Source organism: Monodelphis domestica, chromosome 5 (assembly GCF_027887165.1).
Source record: "Monodelphis domestica isolate mMonDom1 chromosome 5, mMonDom1.pri, whole genome shotgun sequence".
Classification (NCBI taxonomy): Eukaryota; Metazoa; Chordata; class Mammalia; order Didelphimorphia; family Didelphidae; genus Monodelphis; species Monodelphis domestica.
In genome coordinates, this window is record NC_077231.1 from 228,748,253 (window position 1) to 228,763,178 (window position 14,926).

The following is a 14,926-nucleotide window of genomic DNA, read 5'->3' on the forward strand; positions in this document are numbered from 1 at the left end:
TTGGTACCAGTTCACTAAGATGTCCTGATTTCCATCACCTTTTCTTTGGCAATATTAAACATTTACACTGAGAACCTAAGGAGAAATATGAGGAATATCTGAAACATGTTCCCTCTTGAGATGAAGTGAAAAGTATTTTGATACAAAATGGACCTAGACTTTGTAAAATGTCATTGAGCAGTAACCAAGAGATGCTTACCAGAAGAATAAACTTCATTTAACAGGTGAATAGTATATGACTTTACCACCCCCCATTTTCTAAGAGAAGGTTACAAATGTCCAAGGCTGATAACCTGAGCTTTTTCTCAGGAATGAACACCAAGAAAAAACCTTTTACTATTTACATCGGACCTTTTAAAGGCCTTCTGAAGTCTTCTCCCATCTACTGAGACCTTCTCTCTAGGAACCTAGATACCTTCTGTGGGGGTCACTTCAAAATGTTTGTTCACACTTATTAATCCAAACAAGCCTTACCATAATTTAACTCATTCTACTTTATTAGTGAATATTTGTACAATATAATTTTGAAGCAATTATCACAATAATGGGGCCATCAAAAGATAAAAAAAATTAATATATTATTTTGTGCAAGAAAGAAAAAAATGACATAACCAAGAAGTATGAAGATCCTTTATTAAAGGGAACTATGGTTATCACTTTACTATGCAAAAGAAAAAACTTCAAGAGATTTCGTTTGAAATTTTAAAAAGTATGCCGTGCAAGTACAAGTCTATTTTGTTTAAAAATTAGCAAATCCAAACTCTCACAATGCAATCTCATGTGAAAAAGAACAATCTTTATGTTTTGTAGTATTCCATGAAGGCAAAAATATTCTAGAGTGGAATTTGCTATCTATTTTCCAGATATTTCCCAGAGGATTTGGCTGCAGATGGAAATTTTCTCTTTAGAGTGTGTCCATGCGAAAAGGGCAAGATTTGTCTGTATATAGAAATGCATAGAGTAGAAATCCTGTGAAAGTCCTTAAAGAATAGGAAAGCACATAAGGGTTGTGCCTCTGTGGACACCGAGAGTTCATCTCTGGCCTGTTCCCACAAATGACTTTATTTCCTCTAAAGGCTATCTGATTACATTCTCCCTCTAAGGGTAAGTGAATTTTTCAGTTGAGTAGTTAGGGTACAACCTCATTCCTCAGAGACTGCCTAGGGATTTTTATATTGAAAGTCATGGTGTCCCTTTGTATGTGTCCCTTTATTGTTATTTTAAGAACACTTTGATTTGATGTGTATTATCAAAACTATTATTAGAACACTGAGGTTTATGACCCCATTGATTCACAGAATTCACAGACCTGTAAAGTGGGGATGGACAGTGGGGGTTGTCCAGTACAACTTTCTCATTTTATAGAAGGGGAAACTGAGGCTCAGAGAGAAGAGGAAGGTTAGAAAGGGTGCAAGAAGACACATGAGTTATCTGATGCCTGTTTCACTGCGCTCTGTTGCAAAAGATGATTTTTGAGTTGGGGCTTTGACTTTCTGGGTAGGTAACAAGAACTTGGCTGACCCTCGCCCTAGCCCTGATTCACTGCGGAATTGCAACAGTTGGCCTTCAAATGCTCTCTTGGGGCCTGGCTTTGTGGAGTGGTTAAGAATGTATTTGATACACATGGAACCTGTTTTGCCCAAGTCTTCATAGATATGCACTTTAGAACCCTAGAACAGGGGCAAAAACCTGGGGTCCATGAACTTGATAAAAAAAAAAAAAACCTTTTAAGAACTAAATTTCAACATAATTGGTTTCCTTCGTAAGCTGATATGGTTTTATTTTATGCATTTAAAAACATGATTCTGGGAAGGGATCCATAGGCTTAATCAGACGGCCAAAAGGGTCATAACACACAAAGAGTGTTATGAACCCCGGCCTAGTCACTTAAGAAGGTGATGATAAAATCAAATAAAAAATTCAAACCTGGAAGTAGCTATTGTTTGTAACACACAAACAGCATTTTGGTCATGCTAAGGGCATAGGGCTGTACATAAATCAAAATAACTCCAACAATCTTGGGGGGGGGGATAAATATTTACAAACTCATCTTACTTCCAAAGAGATGCACAGGTAAGTAAGAGGACTAAATTGCCTTAGCCTTACCATTTATGTGGCCTATTTATTACTTTTCTGGAAGAAAGAAAGCAGTAGCTATTAGTAATATGGACCTTAATGATAAAAAAAAATGCTTCACTTTGAAAACCATTCTTAATTAGTAACCTCTGTAAATCTTCATTATGCTCGACATTCTTTTAACTACCGGAGCTAATGAGTGCTTTAAGCAGAAGGATAAGAGCCCTCTGCTCAATGTGCTGAGTCGGATAGATGAACATGTGAAAGGAAGGTAAGGAAAGTGTCAGTGCTAAGAGATTTCTTTTTGGATGGCTCAAACTGCTGTTTTCTGAAATGGAAACTCTTCCCTACTTTAGTAGTTGTGGGAAATCATCTTGGTTCTTCCCTAAAAAACAAGAACTAGAGGCTCTGTGAAATGGTCAAATCAGGGGCATGGGGCAGGGAGTGAGGGGGCACTGTAATGCTGTCACAGAAATAAATCTGGATTAAGGCACTGTCCAGGCTTTCAAGACCGTGTTGTTGAATGTCAGCTTCCTAAGCTTTCTCGCTTCCCTCCACAAATAAAATAAAATCAAGTTCTTTTTAAAAACCATAGTTCTGCCATTTCTCACAGAAGGAAAGTCAACATTTAAACGATGGATCATACTTACAGCCTCTGCCAGATTGTACAAACAAAAATGGTATTCTTCACAAAGAGTGGCACAGGTATTCTGTAATCCACAAGATGAGCGATAACGTGAGGCAACTACTATTCGGCCTCAACAGCTGTGATTATTTTCCAAAGCATCAATGCATAGGGGAGAGCAAACATGCACAAAGACATGTGCAAAGACCAACACACAGAACAGAGCCACAAACAAGATTTGCTCTACTGAGAAAAGAAAAACTGGCCCCTTATTACAAGAATATTTTCTTGGCAGATTTTAATTAAATATAGTCATGTTTGATAATGGGGCAGTAAAGAAACTGAATTAAGGAATTAATCAAAGATTCCTTTGATGCTGGGATCGAGGACAAAAGGACTCAGTCTGCTTTAAAGGGCGAGAAATATTTGAGTGAAAAAGGGCATGTAGAATCTTATTCAATACATGCAGAAATACGTGTTATTTTTTAAGAACTCTAACAAAATCATAGACAGTAGGATTTGCTTTAATTTCTTCCATCTGCAAAGGAAAAGCTACAATTATATAGTCTCAACATTTTTAGAGCATTTACATTAGGAAATGTTCCTTTCTCCTTGCAACTGTATGATAATATTGTATACGCCACAATAAAATTTACAAAAAAAAAAGAAGTATCAGCAGTCATACAAACATCATGATTTTACATTGCAATACACAAGAAAAAAATAGACATTTCTCTGGCATTTCATTTCCTCAATGACTGCTGCCTATTTACAATACAGTAGAGAGTAATAGGTTTCAATGCATGCTTTTATAAACTTTTAACTTCCGGAAGCCATATCCTCTTCAGGTCCAAACAAATAACGAGAAATCTGCCACTTTTTTTTTGTATAACAATCAACAGTTTATTAATGGATATGGTGAAGTTTTAACTATCCACCAAAAGATGTGTAAAAAATTGCCATGAAAGTAAAAATAAATAAAGCTGTTTTTAAAATCAGTCTTGTTTTACATCTTAGTCCAGAATGCAACATTTAAACACAAAACTCATTAAAGTAAATCTATTTATATTCAAAGTATAGCTTTTATGACAAATCTAATGAAAACTTAAACTGATTTGGTAATAGGTTCAAAGACTTTCACATTCAAACAGAGTTTTCTCTTCACACAAATACTTTCTCCAACAGTGATGGGCAACAGTGATGACATATTGCTGTATCTGACATAAGGCACTGGGTTAGGAATATGCCATACACTCACCTTATGTCACATTTACCTGTCACTTGGCTATCAGGGAGCTCTTTCAATTGCAAAAAGTGATAGAATTTCAGGCCATAGTACAATTGAGAGGTCAACAGTATGTTAAATCTTTCAGAAAAGGTCTGGAAATATATATGCATATATATTTTTTAATACAAGACAATCTTTAAACCAATCGAGCTCTTTGTCATGCTTAGCTTAGACATCACTGGGGAAAATAGATTCATTACCCATCACGCTATTGCGATCGACATTCTCATAACCATTACTCTCTTCTATTGCAGTCAGTGTTTGTGAGGCAAAAACTTGACCCAGAAACTTAGTTCACGTTCTCCTACATTCACTCAAGGCTTCTGTGTTCACCGTGGTCATTCTGCTTCACTTTCCTTTTGTTTGGCACCTGTTGTCATACAGGGCAAAATGAGTTTTGTGGCACCATGGGAACATCAATGATCATTTGACTCTCTGGAGGAATGCCTACAACACACCTTTGCTTCCCCAGGCACCCAGGCTCAGACTTGGAGCTCTCTCTCCCTTCTTTCTCTCAGCCTCCAAATTCAGCCATCCTCTAAGTCCTGTTTGTGCTTCTCCAGTCTCTTTCACACTATCTCCTTCTGTGAATTCTCATTGACAGCTTATGAATTTCAGCTACCATTACCACGCACTTGGAATACTTCAAATTGCCTCCCAAAGGGTCTCTCTGCAAGAGTAAGCTCCCTAAAGCATGGCTCTAGTCGCATTGACTCTTGTTCAAAACCTTTCAATGGCTCCCACTACCACTAAATACTGCATTGACTTATAAACCTGACACTCATGGCCTTCCATGATTTGGGCCCAGCCTCCCTTTCCAACTTTATCTCTACCCATTTTTGTAAAACAACCCTTTTTGTTTTCCTATGTTTATCATTTTGATTACGCAGTTTGCTCCTTTTGGAATGATGCCTCTCTCGTGCCCCCACTAATTTCTGCTCCATCAGTTTAATTTCTTTTTAAAGCTCAGTTCAAAATTGTTTTTTCTGTGAAACTTTTTTTGATCTTTCCAGTTGAAATTTTATTCATTCAAATTACCACAGAATTCTGTAGTTTCTTATTGTATCTTCACACTCTATCTACTATTATGAATCTATACTTTAATTATCTATATGTAACATGTATATCACATATATGTAGAAAATACAGTTCTGATTTTCAGAAAAGCAGAAAGAATAGTATCTTCAAAATATATGCCTTTAGTTGCTGAAAAAAATTAAAGAACATATTATAAAGGGATGGTTTCTGACCATTTGAAGGGGAAGCACTTATCTATAAGTATAAATATAGATTCTCCAAGAATAAATTATATCTAATGATCCTGTCAAATGATGACATAAATGAGGTTAGTCCAGCTAGTAGAAAAGAATGCCATAGACATAGTATATCTGTAGTTTGGCAAAATATATGACAAAAATCTTTCCTAATATCTTTATGAGCAAGATAGAGAAATATGATCTAAATGATTTTATAGATTAGATGGATTTAGAACTGGTTACAATCTGGATCCAAAGAGAAGTTATTAAAAATTCATTGTCATACTGTTGGAAGGTCTCTAATAGAATGTCCTGAGCTGGCCTAGCTAATGAAGATCTTTTTTGGATCCTGATTCTGTCATACAATGTGCTAGGCACTTTTTCCTAGCTTTGCATCATCTGAAAAAAACATGTTATTTATGCCTTTATCAAGTCACTAATAATAGAAATGTTGGATAACCCCAGGCCATGGGCAAATCCTTAATGAAATAATGACAAGAGGTAAAATTCTTCAATTAGATTAAAAAAAGTTAATTTAAGAAATAAGCTATGGCAGGCACAGCTAGTCAATAGTTCATGTGGAAAAGACGTGAAGTTTTTAGTGGCTTACAAGTTCAATTTGAGACACCAGTGCAACATGGTAGTCCCCCCCCCCCCCCCCCAAAAAAAAGTGAATGCAACTCGTATTGCATAAATTGAAAAGTAGTATCCAGAACTAGAAGGCAGTGAGGTAATTGGTAATAGTCCTACTATCTTTCCCTAATCCTAGCTTTTGTGCTTGGTTAGAGGCTCCACATTATAGAAAGGGTAACTAAAAATTGTACTAACTCCAGAGGATAATGATGAAGAAAGTTTGAGAACTTGAGGCCATATTATACAAGGATATCATACAAAGTTTTCATGTTTTTCAGCTGGTATTCATTCCTAAGTGAAATAAAGCTAGTCTAAGATGAGATCTGTAGTGTAGTGAAAATCAGTGACCTGGGCTCTGCTCTTGGCTTTGACAATTATGTCACAACTATGTGATTCTGGACAAATCAATTCACCTTAGTCTCATCTGTAAAATGGAGACCATGATACTGAGAGCACCCATGTCACTGGGTTGTTATAAGGAAAGTGTTTTGTAAACCCTAATCTGCTATATAAAGTTGAGTTATTATTAATGACTAATAGAAATGACTATGATGGAAATCTTAAAAAAATTTTGTGTCACCTAGAAATTCCTGGGTATCAGGAACACCATACTTGAAAATTAGAATTTTTGGATAAGCCTTTGCTTTATGCCTACACAAATCATGGAACTCAAAAGAAATGAGAAAGATTGGTAAAAAATGACGTCTTGCTGAAGTAAAGCAATGACGAATAGTTGTTTTGATTTATGAAAAAAAATTATTTGCTACAACAACATGAGATCACCATGGTATGCTACATCCTATTACATTTGTAAACATATGAGAAAGGGCAAAAGTCAGTATCTATACCTGCTGGTGTGAGTACCAGGGCTTGTAGAATGTCTGAGAGTGAGATGATACCCACAATGCTATCTGCTTCATTTACTACCACCAGCCGATGAACCTGTAAATAAGAAAAAAAAAGATTTATAGGTGCCTTAAGAAAACAAAACACAACAAAAAGAACTATCTAAAATTTTTCTTCCAGTTCTGAAGAATATTTTGAAGCATTACTTGAAAAAAAAGAAATCCTTTTCAAAGAGGACAGGAATACAAAACACACTAGCTCTAGTCTGACTCAAGAATTGTTAAGACTTTAGGATTGAGGTAACTATATACCAGTCAGGGTACCTTAGAGATCATCTTCTCTTGTATTTGAACAGTCATACCCACCTGATACAAAATAGGGAACACAGGAAAGAGACAGAAAGAAAAAGGGGGGAAATTCTTATTGTTACATATTTTCCTCCAATAATGTGATGTTGGTGATGTTTTTGATATAATACTTAGTCACTTGGCCATCTTTCTCATTTCAAAGACTGCAAAATTTCTCATAAGTTTACCTCAAAAGTAAGAAGTCAGGTTAAACTAAAGCTCTTTGATAAATTTATGACAGGGCAAAAGAAATCTAAGAAGGCTTTAAATTGTCTCCTATAGTAGAATAATGATTATTTAAAATACTATCCTTTGAATTAATGAAGTTTAAGAGTCCAAAATAAGTGTCCCAATTAGAGTTTTATATGCCACTAGTTAAACCTGTCTGCAAAATATATTTCCTATTTTTCATTCATTTCTTCCAAGCTAGGAATTTTCCATTTTCATAACAATAGATTCACACATATTCAATATTCATAGGTTGGCCAAATATTTAATTTTAATATAGACATCTAAGAGTATATTACTCAGTTGAAATACAGTATTGCAAATTATGAAAATCAATCAGCTTACTTAGAAATTAAATGACTTTTTAAAAGTTTCTTTTCTTAGCTCATCAAAAGAATGAGAAAAAGATTTTAAAGCAGCAAAAGACAAGGCTGGTGATAACTTTGGGCAAAAATTAAATTCTTTCTTACTATATTTATTAGGATTTATTATTCCTGGGCAATTTTATCTTGCAGAAAGGAAAGTTCATCAGCTGACCAAAATCATCAGTTGAAGAACTTAGTAGACTTAATACATGGTTCCTGGTCAAGGAACAAGGGCTAGTAAAAATGCATTTTCCTAGTCTCGTAAATCTTATTAAAGTCAGCTTTAAACTACAGGAAAAGAAAATGTAGGAAAATGTCTTTGTAATATATATCAAAGAGTTTAGACTAAAGACACCCAGAAATTCATAGCAGATAAAAGTCAGGGAAGGAGCTAGGGCCCCCAGATGTACAGATAACAACGCAAACTAAAAATATCATGTTAAGTAAGCAAATTTGACCTAGTTGGTATTACTGAGACTTGGTAGGATGAAATCCATAGCGAGAATACACTTCTGGAAAGGCATACAATCCTCAAAAGAAAGAGGGGAGGGAAGAGCCAAAATAATATTGTATATTTAAGAGGTATACTTTGGAGAAAAATCTAGCAGTTAGAGCAGAAAAGCACACTAGAGAGAGCATTTAGGCAAAGTTCAAGAAGGGGAAACCCAAGTGATATGGTCATCAGTGCATACTACAGATTACCAGAGCAGAAATATGAATTTGGGGCATAGAGGGATCTTTGTCAGGATATCTACCAGAGCTTTCTTTTTGACCAAAACAGAGAAGCTAATAATTTCTTAACTTGTCTTGATGATAATTTCCTATTTCAAAAGGTAAAGGAACCAATAAGGGGAAATCCTGGTCTTCATCAAGAAAGAGAAACTGGTTTTGGCAGCAATAATGATGATAATCTTACGGAAAATTGACTATTCCATCTTGGAATTTGTAATAGAGAGAAAAGTTATCTATAGTTTGACATTTGGGGAGAGATTTCAAAGAATTCAAAGATAGGAAAAGTAGAATCCTATAGGCAAAAATTCTACAGGGGAAAGCAAGTCTAGGAGGGATAGAAAGCTCTGAAGAATTAAATTTCTAAAGACACAAAAAGAAATAACTTTCATTAGGAAAATAAGTAACTGCCTACAGAGAACAATATAGATACACAGTACAATTAACTACCAAGTTGGAGTTTTTAAATGAAAAAATTTCCAATTATTAAGCATTTATCTTTTCTTACAGATGAAGATGGGCAGTGGATAATGAAGGGGCAGTAATAGGTAAACAGGATCCTCCTCTGAAATCTCTCATCAGTTAAAACTAGTTATACATCAGTGGCAAAATGCACATCCAGAATGAATCGCAGAATCTGTACTGTTGGTCAGTTACCCACTCTATCATCAATCACCTGTACTGGATCTGTAATGTTCTATACTGGGCATCAGCTTTGCACCTAATATTTTTTACTAATTACTCATATTGTTCTTTATTTACCTTAGTTCTGAACTGTTGGACATAATTAATTACTTAGAGGAGGCCTCCACTGTATCATCACTCCCATTGTTGAAGAAAACTGTCCAGAAGGGTAGCGAGACCTCTCCCATATTAACAAACGCTGACAAGGTGGAGAGTGGGGGGAACATGGGACATGTGCAAGGGCTTTGGCAGTCCAGAAGGATCCCCCAAACCTGTGCATGCTTCTTATTCACTATGATGTGCATGTCAAACCACAAACTACACCTCTACCTGAATTTGGCCACGCCCATTTCCCAGGGTTTTTTGGAAAGGTGAAGATTTCTCTGAAATGGGAGACAAGTCCCCAGACCCTAATAAGTATGCAAACCCTGATCCACAGCAAGGTGGAGTGCAGAGGGGCTACTGTACTAGCTCCTGGGCTAATCAATTAGCTATTAGGCTATTTTACCACCTTAAACCTCTTCAAATAAAATTCTTTTTTACTTCTGGATTGAACAAAGTTTGAGTCTCCCATTCTTGGGGTGAGCTCCTGCTACAAACTTGGGTGTAATCTCCCACAACATTACCATTCTAGATTTTAAAGATATACAGAAGATAGGAGCTGGGTAACTAAGGATGGATAAAAAAACAGGGCATGACAGAAATGGCCAAACTCTGACTGTTTCCATTGAAGTCAGCAAAAAAAAAGTAGGATATTCAGAAAGATGTCTTTATGGCTTGGAGTGGAGGGAATAATAACGGACAAGGAAAAAGGGACAGAGCACATCACCTCTTATTTTGCTTCTGCTTTCTCTGCTCAAGAGAGTTTAGGCCTAGAGAAGGAGAGACAAAAAGCGCTGCAGGTTGCCCAGGAGTTCCAGGCATGAGAGGACTAGCCGAAGCTGACTCCCGAGTGTCAGTGGCCTTTGAAAGCTCCTAGAGAAAGCCACAGGCTCCATAGGACCAGAGGAAGATAAATGATAACTTGGCCTTCAAAAAAGGGAAGATGATAAAACCTGCAAAGTAAAGGCCAGTCGGGTAGACTGGTTCTGGGCCAAACTTTGGAATACAATGGAAGGGAACGCCTAGAAAAGGAGGCAGGGTCACAAAGTGCTGTCATAGCTTCGGAAGGAACGAGTCATACCGAACTAACAACGTCCTTTACCGCAGGGTTCCTCCACTTGAAGATCAGGGAAATGCTGGAGATATAGTTTACCTAGATCTTCGCAAAGCATTTAAAAAAGTTCCTTATGTTACCTCTGTGGACAAGATAAAGACACATAGACTAGAAGATAACACAACTAGGTATACATAAGCTGAATGGCCAGAGACAAAAAATAGTCATGAATTGTTTATTATCTCTTTGCAAGGAGAGCTTGAGGGATCTGTGCTAGTTTAACCTTTTAGCAAGGCCTTGGATGAAGGCAGAGATCAGATTTACAAATGACTCAAAGCTGGAGGGCTGGCTAATAACACACTGGAGCATAGACAGCATGGCACATATGCCAGAGCACTCAACTTGGAGCCTCAGACATGGGTTCAAATCTTCTCAGACACTTGCTATAGAAGTGAAGCAGGTTGTTTAACCGCTCTATGTCTGTTTCCTCATCCGTAAGATGGGGATAACAGCCTCTATCTCAAAGGGTTGTGAAGATCAAACAATATAGGAAAAGCAACCTGCAAACCTTAAAGTATTATAGTAATGTGATCTACTAATATTATTGAGTCAAGCTTCAAAAAGAGCTTCATGAGATAGAACATGGGGTAAATCTAGCAGGACTAAATATGAAGCAGTACAAAGTTTTAAACTGGAGCTTCGAAAATAACTTCAAAAGTTTAAGTTTGCATGGACAGCTGATCCGAAAAGGGTGCTGGAATTTTAGTGGCCTGAAAGTGCCACATAAGTTGGCGGTGTGATCTGGCTGCCAAGACAGTGAGTGCAACGCACTGTGTCTGGGGAGGGGGAGGCTGCTGCTGGTGGTGGCAGTGGGGCTACAGTCCGTCACTCTGGTAATGTCTCCTCTAGAATACTGTATTCAGTTCTGAACACTACACTTTAGGAAGGACAACAGGAAATCGGAAGAGTGTAACAGAGTAGTAGCTGATCACGATGGAGAGAGGATGAAGAAAGAGGACATTTAACATGATGACGAGAAGAATTAAAGGGAATTGGGTGGGGGGATGGAGATATCAACTGTCTTTAAGAATCTGAAGGGGTCCTTCATGGAAGAGAGGATGGATTTGTTTTGTTCGGTACCAGAGGCCAGGACTAGGTGCAACAGGCAGATATCATAATGTGGGCTTGATGCCAGCAAAATCTTTCTAACAATCAGCGGTATCTAAAAGTGGACTGGGCTGTCTCGAGAGGTAATGGACTCCCTGGCATGGGAAGGCTTCAAAGAAAGATGCCCTGTTGTGTATTTTGTAGAGGTGGGGTATAGATCTGGTAGAAATTGGCCTAGATATTTTCTGAAGTCCGTTCCAACAACTAGAATCTGTGAATGAGCTACTGTTTTTTTTTTTTAACACAGTTAGGGATGCTTTATTTTTTTCCTTTTATGATCTTCCAAATGCAAAGATCTATGAGGACATTATTGAAAAATTAAGACAGAATCAATCCTAGTCAGTTGAAAATTAATGGAAAAAAAGTAGTTTTGGACATTGGGTTCCAATGGTAAAGGGAAAAAAAATCTTATACCATTTATAATTAAATACATGAAGGAAAATGAATTTAAGACTGGAAATAACTTCAAATTAAGAAAATCTGGTTTGAGGCTCTTGAAGACATGCAAATGCTTGGCACACAGTAAGTTCATAATAAATGCTTTTTCATTCATTTATTAATTCATGAAAATTAGTGTGTGCTTGACAGATTGCAAAAGACTCCTGAAAGATATGACTGAGTTTTGTCTGAGGCACATATTCCATGTTTCACTTTGGGAGACAGATTTTAAAATTTAATTCTAGGTAAAGCTAATGGTATGAAAAATAATTAGCTACCTTTCCATTCAGAATTCAGTCTTATGTCACCGTGGTGATAGAAGATATTTATAGTGAGTTCAAAGCAGACTAAAAAGCATACTGTATCATTTATTATATGTTTTGTTCAATTAATGGATTATTACAGAGAGGACATACTGGGTCCCCCTCTGCCTAAGGCTGGTAACAGGGTCTTATTAATGCTATACCTTAATGATATCTTAGAATTATAGAATTTTGCTACATTGAAAAGTAATTTCTCAGGTTTCACAATGGAAAGAATAGTGTTTTGAAAATCCCATAAGTGAAAGAATATTCAAAAGGTTCTCTGGGTTCATAGGCAGTTGCTGAGTTTTGTAAGTTGCTGGAGTATATACTGTACCAGGTCTAGAGGGGAACCCAGAAGATGACAGGGTCATTCTTGCCTTGGTTAATGCCATCTATATTCTACCATGGGAGGTTTCTGAGCAGAATTTGAATTTCTTATTGGACAGTTTTGTTTTAGGTGGAGAGGCTAGATTCAGAGGTCTTGTCTTTATGTTCTATAATTTAAAAAAATATTTTTATTATCATGCAAAAACACTTCTTTAATTTTTGAATATTCTGATGAAATGTATTTGTGCAGTAACTATTTTCCTCAAGGATTCTTTTGAAAAGACCCTTTTAAATATTTTTGGATTCATCTATGCTACGAGGAGAAAAGAGACTTGTCTCAAACTGACTTGGAGATTTGTGTTCTCTCTTCTATAGTTTGCAGTACTTCAGAAAAGACTGAAGTACTATTAGGCACAGCTTCCCGCATGCTTATCTGAAATAAATGTCTTCTGGAAAGAGACAAAATGATCTCACCTCAGCTTTTACTATCCTATCCACGATGGTCTCCAGCGTTTCCAGCTTGCTACACTTCACGACACCTTCAAAATATTGGGAACGGTGCTGCAGGGCTTGTGTCACTGTGATATCTAGGTTATTGTATGTTTTTTCAGCAGCAAGGTTCTATAATAAATTAATTAAATGGGTTAAATTCTGTAATATCAAATCACTGATGATAAAAAATGTGTAACTTAAAACACTAGACTACACATGCAATAGATTTGTGATGATTAACCACCACAGAACAAATTTTTTCTCCTTTTTCAATTTAGAATATTTTTCCATGATCCATGATTCCCCTCACCCCCCACTGCTCTTTCATTCCCCCCTCCTGAAGCTCCATTGGGTTTTCTTAGAACAAATTTTTTCTACTAAATAATACAGCTGAATGCAAAGATATAATATAGCCAAAATATTCTTATTGTATAGCTGTGATCAATAATAACTAGACAATATCATTTGTGCCCAATATTGATGAAATTCTGTGTCCCTACCCCCAAATTAATGTTTCCCTTTTTTCTGTTAATTAGGTATCATATTGTGAAGAACAGAACTCTTTTGGCATATGGAACTGTGGGCCAGGATGTTATACACTAGATTAAACCTAATTAACCAGAAGGCTATCACGGGGCCAAAAATGCCAAAAGATCTTTCAGTTATTTAGAAGTTATTTGAACTGTTCTAAGAATGCTGGTTTATATTGTGGAGGGATTGGGGAACCATATCCAGCCAACAATAATGCTGAGGAGAAGAGAGAATTCCCAGAGATCTGAATGACCTAGAAGGCTTCTAATGAACTCCTGATCACTCCTAGTAAATAAGTGGACTAAATCTTTAGTGATGGGAGTGCAATAGAATGGGGATAAACTTTTTGGGGTTTCCTAGACTGAGAACAGAGTGCTTGGAGGAGGCTCCCTGATCAGCTGTGGTCTTTCAGGCCCACCCCAATTCAAATCCAAACCAATGAAGGCTTGTCTCAGAATTTATCCAGAAGGCCCTCCAGTACTTACACCAAACTGTTTAGGTATGTGCAACAAACTTCTGTTGGTTAACCAGAGTCAACAATTCAACTAAAAATGGTGTGCCAATATAGCATGCCATGGAATACACATATGCTAGCCCTCTTTTCTCATTAAGAACATAAAGACAGAATGCATGGAGAAATGAATTATAAAAAAAAAACAACCCAGGAATTTAAAATATATGGGTTTTAACATTATTTTGTTTAATGAAATTGTTTTCATTTAGAAAAGTAAACAGCAAAAAACATAAATTAGTGGCTAGGTTAGGCTTTAAAATATATTCTAGATACAAGTTATGATAAAATAAAAAAATACTTACTATTACATCAAATTTGGAATAAATATCTACAACTTTTCCTAGAAGTGAAAAATATAGTAGAAAAATGTCTTAGAAACAAATCAAATTCATTTTCTTAGAAGATTTAATATAATATGCCATAATAAGGTCACTAGGAATAAAAATTTAAATATCTTAACATGGTTATGAAATTACACATCTTCAAAAGACTATGGAAACAAAAAGGAGCTAATATGATAATTTCCCCAGTTTTCTCATTTGGATTCAGGGTTAACTTACCATATATAAATTCTGATTTTCAATTTAGTTCAATTTATTTTAACATTTATTTAGCAGTGTCATGGGCTAGTAATCAGAGAACCACACTGGGATTATTTAGACCTGGGTTCTATGTTCTCTTCTGATTTGTACTGGTTCTGTGGCCAATTTAACTTCTCAGGATTCTGGGAAACATTTTTAAGACGATGAGTTAAGAAACAGCTGCTTATCTGCTTTGGTAGAAGAAATTTCTTCATTGGAGTTTCCCTATGTCAATGACATTAAGGGTCTGGACCAAAAGGTCCACCCTCCTCCTACTCCCTCTGAATAAGACACTTTGGATATACAATGAGAAAAAGCCCTTAAAGGACTGCCATTCT

General features: G+C 36.4%; 1 protein-coding gene across 4 annotated transcripts in view; it reads right to left on the reverse strand.

Moving 5' to 3' along the window:
* Positions 1-470: 470 nt before the first annotated feature.
* Positions 471-14,926, reverse strand: part of PRKAG2 (protein kinase AMP-activated non-catalytic subunit gamma 2) — a 463,538-nt gene continuing 449,082 nt past the window's right edge. For all 4 annotated transcript variants that reach the window (XM_007504639.3, XM_007504638.3, XM_016426254.2 and 1 more), the window contains 4 exons: positions 14,310-14,347; positions 12,945-13,091; positions 6,727-6,820; positions 471-4,359 (listed from right to left, as the gene is read on the reverse strand). In XM_007504639.3, the coding sequence (XP_007504701.1) occupies positions 4,328-4,359; positions 6,727-6,820; positions 12,945-13,091; positions 14,310-14,347 (311 nt within the window). In that variant the 3' untranslated portion in view covers positions 471-4,327. The remainder of the gene's footprint in view (positions 4,360-6,726; positions 6,821-12,944; positions 13,092-14,309; positions 14,348-14,926) is intronic.